Source organism: Podarcis liolepis, assembly GCF_965112155.1.
Source record: "Podarcis liolepis genome assembly, chromosome: 13".
NCBI classification, from domain to species: Eukaryota; Metazoa; Chordata; class Lepidosauria; order Squamata; family Lacertidae; genus Podarcis; species Podarcis liolepis.
The window spans coordinates 41,299,101-41,316,457 of record NC_139573.1 but is presented as its reverse complement, the minus strand read 5'-3'; the positions used below and the strand labels follow the sequence as shown (position 1 = coordinate 41,316,457).

The 17,357-nt window shown below is 46.5% G+C and overlaps 1 protein-coding gene and 1 long non-coding RNA gene across 3 annotated transcripts; both read left to right on the top strand.

Annotated features, from left to right (window-relative positions):
• Positions 1-3,410: 3,410 nt before the first annotated feature.
• HEXIM1 (HEXIM P-TEFb complex subunit 1) lies at positions 3,411-5,983 on the top strand. Of its 2 annotated transcripts, none has more exons than XM_083470172.1 (2): positions 3,411-3,749; positions 4,442-5,983. In XM_083470172.1, the coding sequence occupies exon 2, from the start codon at positions 4,515-4,517 to the stop codon at positions 5,439-5,441; it is 927 nt and encodes a 308-aa protein (XP_083326298.1). In that variant the 5' UTR covers positions 3,411-3,749; positions 4,442-4,514; the 3' UTR covers positions 5,442-5,983. The 2 variants fall into 2 exon arrangements, with proteins under 2 accessions (XP_083326298.1, XP_083326297.1); XM_083470171.1 differs by having other exon boundaries at positions 3,412-3,749; positions 3,963-5,983.
• Positions 5,984-15,726: 9,743 nt separating this feature from the next.
• LOC310692622 lies at positions 15,727-16,882 on the top strand. Its single transcript, XR_014518830.1, has 2 exons — positions 15,727-16,743; positions 16,811-16,882. It is a non-coding gene; the product is annotated as an uncharacterized lncRNA (long non-coding RNA).
• Positions 16,883-17,357: the final 475 nt, after the last annotated feature.

The following is a 17,357-nucleotide window of genomic DNA, read 5'->3' as shown; positions in this document are numbered from 1 at the left end:
TTGGCAGGGGGTTGGACTCGCTGGCCCTTGTGGTCTCTTCCAACTCTATGATTCTATGATGGGCACATGGGATGCCAAACTAGTAGTGCCCTGGAAAAACCCAAAGACAGGCTCTTTGGAAGGCCCAGCAAGGCGGAGACCCCATGTTCCCTTTCAGGAACAAAAGACCTGAAAGCAAGCGGCAGGAGGGAGGGGAATGGTTCTCTAGAAGAGTTCAGCCGTCTGCTTGGCGTTCCTTCCCCCTGCAAAGAGGGAACAGTCTGTCCAAGCAGTAGCCAGGCCAAATTTCAGGGAGCCAAAAAGTAGCAGCCTATCAGGAAAAGACTTTCTGTTCTGCTGTCAAGATATACCAATAGAACAGCCCCTAAAGCCAGAGACCAGGAGCAAGTTTTGAAAAGCAGGAACTGTCTCTGAAAAAAAAACCCTGGGCTGATTTTGCTTTGTAATTTATTTGGAACAATCGGAGGGGGGCAGTGCGGTGGATTTTAATAGCCTTCAACTGAAAATGTTTACAGGGCATTTTTATTGCATCTCATGGCCCATAGGAGGCTGGTCACTGTTATTCCCATTTTACAGAAAGATAACCAAGGCTGCACAGTACAGTGGTACCTCGGGTTACATACGCTTCAGGTTACATATGCTTCAGGTTACAGACTCCGCTAACCCAGAAATAGTGCTTCAGGTTAAGAACTTTGATTCAGGATGAGAACAGAAATCGTGCTCTGGCAGCACAGCAGCAGCAGGAGGAGGCCCCATTAGCTAAAGTGGTGCTTCAGGTTAAGAACAGTTTCAAGTTAAGAATGGACCTCCAGAATGAATTAAGTACTTAACCCAAGGTACCACTGTAATCCCACTGCAGAGCAGAGGGAAGACTTCTCCCAGATCTAAATCCAACTATTGAGCCCCAGAAGGACCACTCTGTCTCTGTGCAGGATATGTCCTGGGCCAGCAAGGGTTGCCACAGCCACACAGATTAACTGTCAAAGGCCATCGGTAGGTTTGACAATGTTTCAGGCTGCAGTTCTGAATATGCTGACAAGCCACTAAGTCCCACTGAACTAGCAGAGACTTATTTCTGAGTAAGCATGGTTAGGACTGCACTATCAGTACATCTTACTTCCTTTAAAGTTACTCAAAGGCTGGTGGCTGACTGGACCTGGTGTGGGAAAACGCATGTGGTTCAATAACAAGAGAGCTGAAATCTGACCTGGACTGAAGCATTGTTTCTGCCGTGGCGCCATTGCCTTGGGCAAGCTGCAATTATCCAACCTCAGTTTCCCCATCTGTAACATGGGCGTTTAGGAAGCTTGACTTTCACAGGCTGATCAGCTGGTTTGGAATTTTATTTCCTGCCTACACCTTTGTCCTGGCGATCTTCAGTAAGGTTGCACAAGGGATGTTTTGGGCAATCGGCAGCAGCTTGTGCAAGAGCAGTATTAGCTGTATTCAGAGTACTTTGCATGCTCTCAACTTTCCTGCAAATTAATTAAAACATGCCTTCTAAAAAAGCCTGGGTTTTTAAGCTGAAGAGGAGAAGCAAGCCTTCGGTTTTTAAAAGATCAAATATGCTGAATCTAACCTCCTACTCAGTTTATCCCTATTGTCTGATGCAAGTTCCTGTGGTGGAAAACCCAGCGGCTGATATTCTGTTGCATGGCCTCTCAAACTGGGTTTGATTATAACATCCCAGGCTCGCAGGACTGTTCTGCAATGATGGGGGAAAGTAAAGAACGCTCAGCGTGTTAAAACTGCATTTAAAATAACATTCAATCAAAAGGGGACTTTGGTTTTAGCAAGGTTTTGTTTCCTCTGCATTCGCATACCATTTTTGCCTGAGCAGCCGAGGTGCATAAAGGAAGGTCTCTACCCATAACATCCTTTCTTGAAGAACCCTCAGTCCAGATCTCACAGGAAGCTGTTTTATTCTGAGTCAGGCCATGGGCCCATCTACCTTAGTGATGTCTACTCGAGCTGGCAGCAGCACTCCAGGGTTCCAGCCTTTCCTAGCCCTACCTGAAAAATGCCAGCGATTGGGAAAACAACAACAACCCCAGGCCTTTTTGCATGCAAAGCAGGTACTCTGCTACCACAAGCGTGCCTTGTGTGGAAGCAAGGGCTGGGCGGAGCCAGGTTTCCAAGGTTTAGCTCAGTTGCAAATGCTGCCACTGTTGTGTAAATCCGAAGGCCCGCAGGATTTGGAAATGCACAAAGCAACGCGGAAGGTGAAGGGGCCTCTGACCATGTGCAGAGTGCAGCTGCCTCTTCCACCACCATCCCGACTTTCCCATGCTCCTAAACATCTGGGACATTAGGGGCGTGCTTCCACGTCATGCAATAAGGCTTGAAGGTCTGAACCTTCCTGGATTAACCCCTCCCCATCTTCCCTTGCATCTCAGGTGTCAGAAACAGGAGGATCTGGCTAATAAATACCCTCTACTTTAATCTGCTGCAACTCACATAGATCTTCTACAGAGGAAGCAGCAGCAGCAACAACAACAACAACATGAAGAAGAGCCCAGGCTGCCAAGTCTTTAACCACTAGTCCACACAGCCTTCCCAGGCCTCCTATTACATCATTTGATCTAACGGGAGAGCTGGCGTTGTCCCTTTAAGACGGAACTCGTTTCCGACTTCGGTTTGTTTACAACTCCCTCCACACGGCTCAGTCACCGTCATAGGTTAACGCAGCGTGTGTTTCTTTAAACAATGAAGTGTCCTTCCGCCAGCAGGAGCTTCCTACCAACCTCTCTCATCCAGATCCTTTTCGCCACCCAATGACATCTCTTCTCTTTCCAAATACTCGACCTGTTACTGAAATTCCGCGGTCTTAAATCGCTGAGCTGTTACGGAATCTTCTTAATCTTCAAAAATAGCCTCGAACTACTTTTTGGGCAGTACCATTTTTTTTCCTACGGGGAGAATCATCAATCTTTTTTCCACCACCCCCATTACGAAAGATAAATATTATAAGGTGACATTCCTCTTAATATGTGCTCCGTGAGGACCATTTGAAGCTGTTCGGCCTCCGGGGGAGATTTTAACCCCCGCGTAAACTGATGGTATATTCCATTTCCCACCGCCTCCACCGCCTCCTACTATCCACCTCTAATTGGCTAAGCCACGAATGAAAGGCGTCCAGTATAGCCATTCATGCCTTAGTTGTTTAGCAGTCCTATCAGAGAGCGTCTCGTTCTTCGTCCAACCCTACCCAATGGTTGATTGGCTGACGAACGCCGTCACGCCGCAGTTCTGGGAATCGTAGTCGTTGTGGCTAGAGCGAACTGTGCAATCGATCGGAAAGGGAAACCACAAATCCCGAGATGCCTTGGGACAAGGGATCTGAGAGGCGGCTGCGCACTCCGACGTGGGGGCTGGCTCGTTTATATAAGGCGAGGCGGCGAGCGGGGAGTAGCAGTTGAGAGCAGAAGGCGCTCGAGTAAGGGAAGAAAGAGGCCTGGGGAGGGGCGGGGCCAACTGCGAGGGGGTGGGTGTTCGAACGTTGGGTGTGCGTGGAGAAGTTAACCCCTTCCCGGCTGACTTCGCAATTTGCTGTCTAAGGTGGAGCTCTCTTTTAACCCTTTCGATGCCGTGCTGGGATAGTTTTTTTTAATTGTTGAACGCTTGGGCCGGATTTTCTTCTTCTCCTCGAGCTGATTACTTGGATCTGAACTGGTGAGAGGAAGGAATAACACTTGGCATCGGGACAGCTCTTAACTCCTGCGGTGCTGGAACCGGATCCCCTTTAACCCGTAAGTGCCTGGATTGAGACAGTTTAACTCTTCGTTGCCTGCAGCTTAACCCCTCAAATTGCCTTTTTAATCTCTAGGATTTTGTTTAACCCCCCCCCCCCAATTTATTATTATCGTTTGCAAGTTGCTCTCAAGGGGGCATAGTTATTTCTTGTTGCCTTGGGTCCTGTGCTAACTCACATATCTCTCCATCCCCAACTTTTGTGTTTCCAGATGTGCAGAGTTGCCATGCAGCTGTTGATGTGAAGAGACAGGGTGTTAGCTGGTGGGGAGAACTGGTTCTTCAGCCCCTGGCCGACACTGCGAGAGTAATGCAGGCCTAAAGGCCTTCGGACGACAAGACTGCTGCTGATCTCCTTCTGCAAGGGTTAACAGTGGCAACTTGCGAGAACCCGATCTGGATCTGAAGTGGCCCGTGAGGACTGCAAGGGGTTATAAATGAAGGCCAGCGCGTGAAGGGTTAAGGGCCTTTGTTTCCTGCCAACTTTAAAAGCTGGCCGCCACAACAGCAGGACCTAAAGAGTTAAAGACAGTTGCAGGTTTGAAGGAGGAAGAGGAGGGAGCCAGCCCCTTTGGACTGAGAACAACAGCACCCGAAATCCAAATCTTGGCTTGCCAACAATGGCTGACGCTGCCCTCTCTGCCAGCCAGCAGCAACCCAATGGCAAAACTTCTCCCTTCTCCCCCTGCAGGGATGCCAGTAGTGGAGAGGGGCCCTTTTTGGTGTCTCCACCCGCCAGCCGAGAAGTGCTCCAAGCAGAAGCGATGGACGGTAGGTGGCAGCCGAGAGAGACCCAGCAGCAGGATGGCAGCCTGATGAGCGGAGGCGAAGAAGCTTGTCTTGATGCAGAACATGCGGTTCCTCCGGTTGGGAGAAGTTTGGGTGCACCAGAGGGAGCCGTCGGCGGTGAGGTTGAGGACCAGAACTGTGGCGCACCTGTGGACATCCAAAAGCCATGTGATGGAGAGCAGCTCAGCTTGCAGTGCCAAGCGTACTCCGGGCCTGTTGGCCAGAGGTTCAGGCCCCAAGCTGAAGGCGACGAGGAGGAGAAGCTGGTCAAGAAGAAGCACAGGAGACGTCCTTCCAAGAAGAAGAGGCACTGGAAACCTTACTACAAGCTCAGCTGGGAGGAGAAGAAGAAGTTTGATGAGAAGCAGAGCCAACGGGCCTCCAGGCTGCGGGCAGAGATGTTCGCCAAGGGGCAGCCCGTCGCCCCGTACAACACCACGCAGTTCTTGATGGAGGACCACGACCAGGAAGAACCAGACTTGAAGACCGGCCTTTTCCCCAAGAAGACTGCCGTCAAGTCAGAGGACACCAGCGAGGAAGACTTCTTCGTGGAGGAGGAAGGCGGTGGCAGCGACGGGATGGGAGGCGACGGCAGCGAGTTTCTCCAGAAGGACTTCTCGGAGACCTACGAGAAGTACCATGTCGAGAGCCTCCAGAACATGAGCAAGCAGGAGTTGATCACAGAGTACCTGGAGCTGGAGAAGTGTCTCTCCAAGATGGAGGAAGAGAACAACCGCCTGCGGATGGAGAACAAGAAATTCTTGGGGGACTCGACGGAAGACCCCCGGGTAAGTCAGCTAGAGGAGGAACTGGGCAGGTTGAGAGCTGAGAACCAAAAACTCTTGAAAGAGAACGAACTCAGCAGACAACAAGAGAAAGCTTTTCCCAAATTGGGAGAGTGATGGAACGGGGGAGATTTTTATTTTCTAAGGACTTGTGGAATGGGACAGAAACCCCCCCCAACCCCCCCGAAATCAGAATGCAAGAAGTTATTTCCATTTTGTGGGTGCGTGTGTGTGTGTAGGTATATACATATATATATAGATTATGAATATATATATATATATATATATGACAATGGACCTTTTCTTTTTTTGGTGATTTAATCAGAATAAATTCAAAACCTCATACTGTTTTTGAAGATAGCTCTAATGTAGTGTGTGCTCTTTCTTTAAATTATGTGTAATCAAAGGGGTCTCTGAGTGGGGTTCTTTTAAAACAAAACAGAACAATATCCAGCATTCATGGGAGAACTTTTTTTTTTGCAAAACTGCATCTGACTTGTTAAAACTATTATTTTGAGTGTCTTCTAAAGGGAAGACTAGTTGTGGGTGGAGGGAGAAGTGGCGAGGAGTTGTAAAAGGAAAACACAGTCACATTGTGACAAAAAGATATACAGATTCATGCTAAGAGTTCTAATAAACTGAAGGACATGTCAGCGTAATGATTCTGGTGTGGTTTCTAGAAAAATAATTCAAGATATTCTCCCTAGGTGGAGAATATCGTGAATCATTTTTCCAGGTGACATTTGGATGCCATTATTTAAAGTTTTAATGGGAAATTAATTGGGACAGGCCGCTTTAAGCCATTGTTTTGGCTTCCTAATATAGAAGACACATTAGTTGTTAGATCACCCTTAACTTGTCCTTAGTACCTTACAATCGTTTATTTTACCATATGTGCTGTCAAAGCAAACTGTTTCTCGCCTGTTTGGCTGGGTTACTATTGTTCCAATTTTTACAGTTGGAGAAAAGAGGTTTGGGGTAAGGGGAGGTGTGATTTGTCCAAGGCAATACAGAAGAAGTCCAAGATAGGAGGTGGAGCTCAGAACCAAATATTGAATCAAATGTTGGAAGTGTTTATTATGAATATTGTTTATGGAGATGCAGCCAACATCCTTCCACTTTAATAGTAGTCATGGCGTTATGAGCTGGAAGGAATGACATGTCGCCTTTTTAAAAAGGTCAACTAGCCCATTCTGGGTTAAATCGAAAGCAGAAGATCACGCCTGTTTCTGGGGCCCGAGAGATCATAAGAGAGTTTGGGTGTGGTCAGAGACGTTTCATTACAGAAGTGTTTTGGTTTGCTTTTCATGCTCAGCCACAAAAGGATTTTCCCCTCGGGCCAGGATTTGTGTGCATGCTCAGTTGTTTGCACTTGCTCATGTAAGTTGGCTCACTTGCTTGAGCCAGCCGCACACTGCAGTTAAGCCTATGGACAGTCACTTGATTGCCGGGTGTCCTGTTTGTTCCTCTCTCGCCCGCAGCAAGAGGGTTGCATGCGGCCGATGTGATTGTACGCACGGCTGTGATTGTACGCACACTTGCTTGGGGAGTGCGAGTTGGGTGGAATTCGATAAACACAGGGAGAATGCAAAGTCCCTTCTGTGGTTCTGACTATGTCAAGAAGTGGTGTTCGGGATTACAGTGGTGCCTCGGGTTGCATACGCTTCAGGTTACAGACTCCGCTAATCCAGAAATAGTACCTCAGGTTAAGAACTTCGCTTCAGGATGAGAACAGAAATCGTACTCCGGCTGTGCAGCGGCAGCAGGAGACCCATTAGCTAAAGTGGTGCTTCAGGTTAAGAACAGTTTCAGGTTAAGAACAGACCTCCAGAATGAATTAAGTACTTAACCCGAGGTACCACTGTATTTAGTTCTCCCATTTTATGCCAACACTGCTTTTCCAAAATGGGAATATTTCGTCATAATTATTTCAATATAAAATGCATCTTGTTTTTGCAAGACTGTTCCGTTCTACTCCAATGCCAGTGGACTCCAGTTCCCATTTGCTTCATCCAGACAGCTTGGTAAATGGTTCAGGATGATGAGGATTTAACCATCAAAAACCGGGAGGGCTCCAGGTTTTCAATCTACTTCGTTCTGGCCCTTGGCATGGCAGACATAAACCTGGCACAGACAAAACCTGTTTAGTTTCCAAACCACAGTTGGGCTGCTCTTCAGAATTGTGGCCCTTCCTTCCTGTATGCGAATTCTCACTCCTCTTGATTCTGGAAAGATAACCATACTTCTGGATTGCATCTGCGCCTGTGTGTTGACTCCAGATATCTCAGTTTGCAAAGCCATAAACACTGGGAAGGGCACTGGTGAGATCAGACTCGAGGCTTTTAGGAACCTGGGAAAGCCCGGGCAGTGTGTATGGAAATCCTGGGCTGCCCGGATGACAAGACCCCCTTCTTGCCCTCTCTGATGGGGGGGCCAAAGGAAAACAGAGCAATAGGTTTGACACCAGCTTGGCTGCAGGAGATGCCGGAAGGAGACAAACAAGGTGCCATCCAACTGCTTTAGGAACTCCACTCTGGATCTGTCTAGGGTTTCCTCCTGAGCCTTTTTCTTCTCCCAAAGATGTCCCTCAAGGCAGCTGTTTAGAATCAGTTCTCCTAGATGGGCTACCTTCCTAGGGCGTCAAGCCCCATCTGCCCCTCGCTGCCCTCTGTGGTGCATAAAGGTAAAGGTACCCCTGACCATTAGGTCCAGTTGCGGACGACTCTGGGGTCATCTCGCTTTATTGGCCGAGGGAACCGGCGTTTGTCCGCAGACAGCTTCCGGGTCATGTGGCCAGCAGGACTAAGCCACTTCTGGCGAACCAGAGCAGCGCGCAGAAATGCCATTTACCTTCCCGCCGAAGCGGTACCTATTTATCTACTTGTACTTGACATGCTTTTGAGCTGCTAGGTGGGCATGAGCTGGGACCAAACAACGGGAGCTCACCCCGTCACAAGGATTCGAACCGCCGACCTTCTGATCGGCAAGCCCTAGGCTCTGTGGTTTAGACCACAGCACCACCCGCATCCCTTTTCTGTGGTGTGTGTAGCTATTGCCTAATTAAAGAGTTGAGCAGAAGACTTGAGAGGTTAACACTTTAGCCTCTTTTGACAAGGGGCTGGGTAGGAGTGAGAAGCAATTGGCCCTCTAGATAGAGTTCAACTCTTGTTTCCATCGGCCCTAGCTAGCATGGTCAACAGACAAGGGAGGATCAAGTCCAACGTTGGAGTTGCCAAACTTTGGTCCACGGACCATCAGTGCTCTGCAAGTGTCTTTCAGGTGTTCTGTGGCAGGTCCACATGGAATATTCATATTGATTTTAAAAGTGCATTTTCAGCCTTTCTTATATTCCTTTGCACACGATCACGAGTTCCGTAGAACTTAATTTTCAGTCCGAGAAAATGCAGTGTAAGAAATACAAGAAGCAATAAGAATACGATTAAAATCATACGGAGCCTTGCGCAGTGCATTGCAGTTGCCACGACAGACAGAAAAATCATTTAAGTGGTCCAGCAAGACCTTCGGCAATTTTCAGGTAGTCAATAGTGGGGGATAGTTTGGGGTCATTGATAGAAAAGTACACACACACAAACACACACACACACATGCTAATATCCAAATGGCACTTTAAACCTGGGTTACAAATTACCACAACAGTATGTCTAGGTGACACCCCCCCCAGTGGAGTCTCATCTTCTTGTTAGTTTAATTAATTATATTTCTATGTTGCTTCATTTTAAAGGGGGGGAAATCTCAAAGCAGTTTACAACATATTAAAAGAGCAGATAAAACAATCCAGACTAAAAAAAATTCAAGGAAAATATTTAAGATCTTTCTCTAAGTGAACTTTTGCCTTCCCCATATTTATTTACCAACTTAATTTATATAGCTGTCTCATAGCAGAAGGGCTCTATGGTGTAGTGGTTAGAGCAGGGGTCAGCAACCTTTTTCAGCCGTGGGCAGGATTATATTTTGAAGGAAAAAAACAACGAATTCCTATGACCCCACAAATATCCCAGAGATGCATTTTAAATAAAATTCTACTCATGTAAAAACACACTGATTCCCGTGGGCCAGATTGAGAAGGTGATTGGGCCGCATCCAGCCCACGGGCCTTAGTTTGCCTACTCCTGGGTTAGAGTGTCAGACCAGGACCTGGGAGATCAGGGTTCAAATCGCCACTCAGCCATGAAGCAGACTAGGGGACCTTGCAGTCAATCACAGCCTCTTCGCCTTCCTCGCAGGATCGTCGTAGAGAGGGACTAAGGAGGGGGGGCTGAACCCAAACACTCCTTGGAGAAAAAGGTGGGGATATAAAGGCACCACTGTATAAATTATTCAGGCAATGGAGCCCATTGCAACTGAATGCTTTCTGCATTCTCTTTTCCATCCTTTTCTTGAATTGTGATAGTTTAAAACCAATTTGCAGTGCCAGGGTGTACAGCTCGGACTGCCAAAGCACAACTGAGGCACCTTGTGGGAAGTGTGATCCTGTTGTTGACATGATTGGTGATGCGTACACCATTTAAAAAAAAATAAAATATAGAAGGGAGAGGGAGCAAAGCCCCAGAGACCCCTGGACCTGCATTTTGGAGGAACTGAAAGAAGGAGGGGGGGGAGGGAGGGAGGGAAACCCTGAAGAAGACTCAATTTGACCACCTACCATCAGAAGGAGAAACAAAACCAGTCTCTCCTCAGCTGCTACTAGCTGAGATTCTATTTTTTATATATCTATATATCTACATATATATATCTGTGTCTATATTGATATAGATATATATGGTTTTACATACAGTGGTACCTCGGGTTACAGATGCTTCAGGTTACAGACTCCGCTAACCCAGAAATAGTACCTCAGGTTAAGAACTTTGCTTCAGGATGAGAACAGAAATCGGGCTCCAGCGGCGCGGCAGCAGCAGGAGGCCCCATTAGCTAAAGTGGTGCTTCAGGTTAAGAACAGTTTCAGTTTAAGAATAACCCTCTGGAACGAATTAAGTACTTAACCCGAGGTACCACTGTACTTCAGTGTGTATAGTAGCGGCTGCAGTAATTATTGTTATTATTATTAGGCCACCCATCTGACTGGGTTGCCCCAACAAGTTTTTTAAAAACCCCATCTTAATTTCTTGCTGGTTGAAGCAAATGGGAAACTGGCGCTCATCTCGCTTTATTGGCCGAGGGAGCCGGCGTACAGCTTCCGGGTCATATGGCCAGCATGACCAAGCTGCTTCTGGCGAACCAGAGCAGCGCATGGAAATGCTGTTTACCTTCCCACGGGAACGGTACCTAGTTATCTACTTGCACTTTGACGTGCTTTCGAACTGCTAGGTTGGCAGGAGCAGGGACCGAGCAACAGGAGCTCACCCCATCGCAGGGATTCGAACCGCTGACCTTATGATCAGCAAGCCCTAGGCTCTGTGTTTTAACCCACAGCGCCACCTGTGTCCCTCACCCCTCCTCTACTGCCTGCCAAAGGATGGGAAGATTCCAGGTTGCACAAAAGGCTGTCGTGACAGGAAGAGGAAGGTGTTTCTCTAAGCAGAAGCTGGTCACAATTCCCGGGCTGCAAAGCTCCCCGCTTAACTAGGTGGGAGCCTCATGAAGCTCCGGGGAACTGTGGGAATGCTGTGGATAGTGGGAGAGGATGTATTGACTCAATATTATCCTTCCTCACTCACACTAGTGAGTCAGTAGCAGAGTACATTCCCTAGTATATAACAGGAAGCTAGTTGGTAGATTCATTTGAATCCCTTTACTTAAGCAATCCAGTCTGGTTGGGTTTTGTCCCTTTTATCCCTCCTAAAAAGAATAAAGACACAACAGTCTTCCTTAAAAGCAGTTAGACGTTTACTCACATTCAGTTCACTGTAGGTTCCCTTAAGGCAGGCTATAGCTTGGAGTTACAGAATAGAGTTTGAGTTCATCCCATCTGGGGATTGAGCTCATGTGTTGCTGGCTGAGAGCCAGCAGACAGCAAAATACATCAAGATGGAATAAAACAAAGAAGAAAGGAAGATGGCTGCATGACCAGCCCTTTTATGGGGTCTCACAGGTCATGTGTGCCTATCTACCTAGTCACACGCAGGGGGAGAAGTGTTGTACTTTACTGCTTATGTTACATTCCACAGGAACAACCTCTGAATAGATAGGTATTAGGAATGCAGTGTCGGTATGTTAAGAAGCAGACAAAATTATTATTTGGAGGGTTTGGAGGGGAAGGGGAATAGAAGTTGGCAGAGGCCTTCGTGTGTGTGTGTGTGTGTGAGAGAGAGAGAGAGAGAGAGAGAGAGAGAGAGAGAGAGAGAGAGAGAAATCACCAAAGGCTAAAGTGGGTGGTGCTGTAGCTGCGACTGCCATAGAAAGAGGTTCATTAAACTACCACTTATGTGCATCGTAAAAATACATCTCGAAAGAGATGCCAAGAGTACCTCTTTGCTTCTAGAGCAATGGAATATGGGGCTCATCGGTAAGGAAAGCCTTGTGTGGTCAGTGTTTTATCTCACCGGGTAAGTGCCTAGCAAAGCTGTCAACTTTCCCCCTTTTTTTTAAAGGGAAATCCCCTTATTCCAAATAGGATTCCTTGCAAGAAAGGGGAAAAGTTGGCAGCTATGGTGCCTAGGCAAAACTGATAAACAGAGCCAGGCAGAGGCCTGGGCCAGGTAGATAATGTGCCCCCCCCTTTTTTTTACCCTGAAGTCTTATAAATAAGTATATAAATAATTTTCACATGTTATGCTGACAAATAATTTTATTTCAAGGCTTGAACCGTATCTGCATATAAAGACAAAATGGAAAATATAGAGATACTATAGTGCTTTTGGCAAGGCCCCCTTTGGAATCGGAGGCCCGGGCCAAGTGACCCATATGCCCCCCCCCCCCGCCCCGGGTCTGGGCCTGCTGATAAAATAAACCCCCAGCAGCAGCTGTTGGGTTGTCCAAATCCCAAATTAATTCCTTCTTGTATACACCTGTGGGTATCGGGCGTCACATAAACTAAAGCAATGATAATCTATTCTCACGCTCCCCATCTTTTTCTGATGGAGGCTGTGTGAGCCTGTTTTTGAGCTGCAGCTATGGAAGAGTTCTGTGTCACCCAGAATACTGTTTCCAAGCCAGCAGAAAATTGGATTCACTTTCTAAGACTTCGACTGCAGCTCTCTCTGTGTCTGGTTCTTGAGTCTGCCTTGATCTGTTTTCTCTGCCTTTTAGCCGGGGAAGGTTTTTTAAAATAAACAAAAACAAAAACAGACAAAGCATTGTCCTCTTCTGCAGTGGGGCGGGAGCGAATGTTTCAGAGCCGGCAGCGAGGGAAAACAACAAGCGGTGAAGGGAGTCGCAAGGTTTTGAGCTACACAGAACGCTTTCACGTTTCTAACTTGTCGGTTAATTCGTATCTACTTTTCTCTCAGGTGGGGAGGAGACAGGAGAAAGAGGAGAGTTGGGCATGTTAAACACTGGTGAGATAACCTCCTCATCCCTTTCTGGGTTGGGGAAATGGAACAAGTTGAACCTATTTTCCCCTACAACCACATATTCTTGCTTTTTATTCTTCACCCCCAAGGAAATAGGTTCCAGGCTTCCTTTGTGAATGCACGTGTTCTCCCTTCAAAGTGCTGCTGTTTATGGGGTAGAACCCATTCTAGGTAAAGGTAAAGGGACCCCTGACCATTAGGTCCAGTCGTGACCGACTCTGGGGTTGCGGCGCTCATCTCACTTTACTGGCTGAGGGAGCCGGCGTACAGCTTCCAGGTCATGTGGCCAGCATGACTAAGTCGCTTCTGGAGAACCAGAGCAGCGCACGGAAACACCGTTTACCTTCCCGCCGGAGCGATACCTATTTATCTACTTGCACTTTGATGTGCTTTCGAACTGGAAGGTTGGCAGGAGCAGGGACCAAGCAACGGGAGCTCACCCTGTCGCAGGGATTCGAACCGCCGACCTTCTGATCGGCAAGTCCTAGGCTCTGTGGTTTAACCCACAGTGTCACCCGCCTCCCACAGCACCACCCACGTCCCTAGAATCCATTCTACCTATGCCCCAAAATTTCCTCCAGCCTCCCTCAGGTGATAGCATCTGCCATCCCCTTCACCATATATATATATACCTTTGAAGCACAGATTGAAACATACACCCACTTCTAAAAGTGTAGCGAATGGTACAGTTGTTATATTTACCCCAGTATTTGCTTCCTCATCTGCCCCTGAATTAGATGAAGAAGGGTGATGGAATAGATCTTGAGCTGCTCTAGCTAAGGACTCGGCCTTGTTGCACTCTCACCTTCCTCGTGCTACTGTTGTGTCATAATTGGTATAACTGACCTATAAAGCCTTAAAACAACTTGGGACTGCAATACCTCAAGGAACGTCTCTCCCCATATGAACTGACCCAGACCCTGCGATCATCATCTGAGGCCCTTCCTTATGTGCCTCCTCCATGAGAGGTCCGGAGGGTGGCAACATGAGAGCGGGGCCTTTTCGGTGGTGGCTCCACATTTCCAGAGTGCTCTCTGCAGCGAGGCTCACCTGGTGTCTTTGTTACGTACCTTTGGGCGCCAGGCAAAAGCATTCCTCCTCTCCCAGGTCTTTGACTGTGTCAACAAACAATGGCCCTTTAAACTGGGGGCAAATTTATTGTTTTTGGTGGTTACTATGTTACGCATTTTTGCACTTTTATACTGCAAACAGCCCTGTGATCCTCGGATGAAGGGTGGTATAGAAAGTAAGTAAATAAAGCGTGAGACTCTTAAGCTCAGGGTCGTGCGTTTGAGTCCCATGTTGGGCAAAAGGTTCACTGCCTGCAACAAAGCCTTTAGATGAAAACAAAGTTAATTATAAACAGGATGGATTTGATTTAAATCAAATCGATTTAAATCACTAGTCAGTAAGACTTTAAATCAGTAACTTGATTTAAATCTCTCTTTTTTTTACAGAAAGACTCATTCTTGCTAGTATAATCTTAATATTTACAACCAGATGAAGGTTTCATTTTTGGAATAATAAATTTTCAGAGTATTTTTTACAGTTATATCAAAAATTACTGATTTGGTTATACTATTAGAAATACATAGACCGATAATTATGAAATTACTATTTCCTGATGAATAGCCTTTGGACTATAATGTAACTTAAATAGAAAGCTATCTTTAGAAAGATTTTTCCTCCAAAAGCATTTTATTTTAAAAATCCAATTTAAATTTTAAAAAATCCAATTTAGACAAAAAAAGCCGATTAAATAATTGATTTTTTTAAAAAAAAAATCATTGATTTTTATCCACCCTGATTATAAATGTAAAAACTTAACTGTGGGAAATGGCCGCAGCAGCCCGCAGCCAGCTCTAACATCCAAAGAGCAGTAAAAAGAAACTAGATATTTGCCTGTGTCACCTGAAAGCATGGAGCTTGATGGGGTCTCCCTGGGGGAGAGGGGAATTTTGTAAGGAAGTGCCATGGAAGAAGCAGAGCTCATTGGAGCCGGGCCCATGATCAGGAAAGAATCCAGATTACAGAGCGCCTTCTCGGGATTCAGTTTACCACCTCTCTCTTAAAATTGCAATAAACTTTGAGAAGAGGAAAGTTGCAGCTCTGCAAAAGTCTTTGAAAATGTGAACTCAAGACAGTTTGTGGGTTTTATGCATTTTAAAAAAATTCTTATTCCTGGAAAAAATTTTAATATAACCAGCTAATCCTCTGCTAAAACGGGAAGAGGAAAGACATGCTTGAAACAAGGTTTCTCAAAGTGCACAATGTTTTATCTCTTAATAATCAGATGCATTTAGCGTGGGGGTACTTTATCTCCTAATCCCTTTTTCGGAGAAGCTTGGGAAGGAACAGGGTCAATGCCTCTAGAGATGTACGATGGAGCTGTGCTGCGCACAATGCAAAAGGAGGGGGGTAGAATTCTGTATCGTGGTTGGAGGAGTCTTCTGCTGTGGCCTTGACTATGGATGGCAACCTGCAATCTGTCACAAACAGGTGTCTTTTTACAAACTCTGGGGTGCCAGCTGTGTCCTTCGTGGGGAAAGAAAACATTTGCTGCAGTTGTCCACACACTGGCAATGGCTAGGTTATTAAAAGTAGATACCGTATTTTTCGCTCTATAAGACGCACCAGACCACAAGACGCACCTAGTTTTTGGAGGAGGAAAACAAGAAAAAAAATATTCTGAATCTCAGAAGCCAGAACAAGAGGGATCGCTGTGCAGTGAAAGCAGCGATCCTTCTTGCTGTTCTGGCTTCTGGGATAGCTATGCAGCCTGCAATCGCTCCATAAGACACACACACATTTCCCCTTACTTTTTAGGAGGGAAAAAGTGAGTCTTATAGAGCAAAAAATACGGTATATCTTGGCCTTCTTCATAGGATCCAAGCTTTTGATCATGGGTAGGCAAACTAAGGGACGCGGGTGGCGCTGTGGGTTAAACAACAGAGCCTAGGACTTGCCGATCAGAAAGTCGGCGGTTCGAATCCCCGCAACGGGGTGAGCTCCCGTTGCTCGGTCCCTGCTCCTGCCAACCTAGCAGTTCGAAAGCACGTCAAAGTGCAAGTAGATTAATAGGTACTGCTCCGCTGGGAAGGTAAACGGCGTTTCCATGCGCTGCTCTGGTTTACCAGAAGTGGCTTAGTCATGCTGGCCACATGACCCAGAAGCTGTACGCCGGCTCCCTCGGCCAATAAAGCGAGATGAGCGCCGCAACCCCAGAGTCGGCCACGACTGGACCTAATGGTCAGGGGTCCCTTTACCTTTACCTTTAGGCAAACCAAGGCCCGGGGGCCGGATCTGGCCCAATCGCCTTCTAAATCTGGCCTGCAGATGGTCCGGGAATCAGCGTGTTTTTACATGAGTAGAATGTATCCTTTTATTTAAAATGCATCTCTGGGTTATTTGTGGGGCATAGGAATTTGTTTTTGTTTTTTCCCCAAAATACAGTCTGGCCCCCCACAAGGTCTGAGGGACAGCGGACTGGCCCCCTGCTGAAAAAGTTTGCTGACCCCTGCTTTTGATGAATGACTTTTTTCATCTTAAGTTATCAGAGTTGCCGAGAGTTTGGTTTTTTGTTTTGTTTTTAATTATCAGTTGGCGATAAGCTCTTCCTTATAAGTTGTGTAGAATGTATTCTGCAGAAAGGCGAATTAAAAAGTATTTCTGAAAGCTCCAGTATCTTTTAGAAAAATCCACATGGACAACTCCCTGCATGTAGTAAACTAGCTCTTAAGGGAGGAAACATCTTCCTGATCTGGTTTAGTAAATACAGGCAATATATATATTTTTTCCACGCAGGGGGTGCAATTCTGGTTCTAAACGCAGCATAAGGGGTCTCTATAGTATAGTGTATTTTAAAATGGGGTTTCAGAGTTTTTAGGGGGTTTTGAATGTTTTATGTAGTTTTTATGTAGTTTTATGTAGTTTTTATGTAGTTTTATGTAGTTTTTATGTAGTTTTTATGTAGTTTTATGTAGTTTTATGTAGTTTTATGTAGTTTTTATGTAGTCTTATGTAGTTTTTCAATTTCATTGTTCTGCATGGGACAATGACAATAAAGATATCGTATATATCGTATATGGGACGCGGGTGGCACTGTGGGTAAAACCTCAGTGCCTAGGACTTGCCGATCGTATGGTCGGCGGTTCGAATCCCCGCGGCGGGGTGAACTCCCGTCTTTCGGTCCCAGCTCCTGCCCACCTAGCAGTTCGAAAGCACCCCTAAGTGCAAGTAGATAAATAGGTTACCGCTTTATAGCGGGAAGGTAAACGGCGTTTCCGTGTGCTGCGCTGGTGCTGGCTCGCCAGAGCTGCTTCGTCACACTGGCCACGGGACCCGGAAGTGTCTTCGGACAGCGCTGGCTCCCGGCCTCTTAAGTGAGATGAGCGCACAACCCTAGAGTCGGACATGACTGGCCCGTACGGGCAGGGGTACCTTTACCTTTACCTTTCTATATTGTATATAGAAAATAAGGTTACCGCTCCCTACCAGCAGTTTGAAGTGGTGCAGTACAGGAGTAGCTCTTACAACAATTCTGAAGTTGGCAACAGGTCAA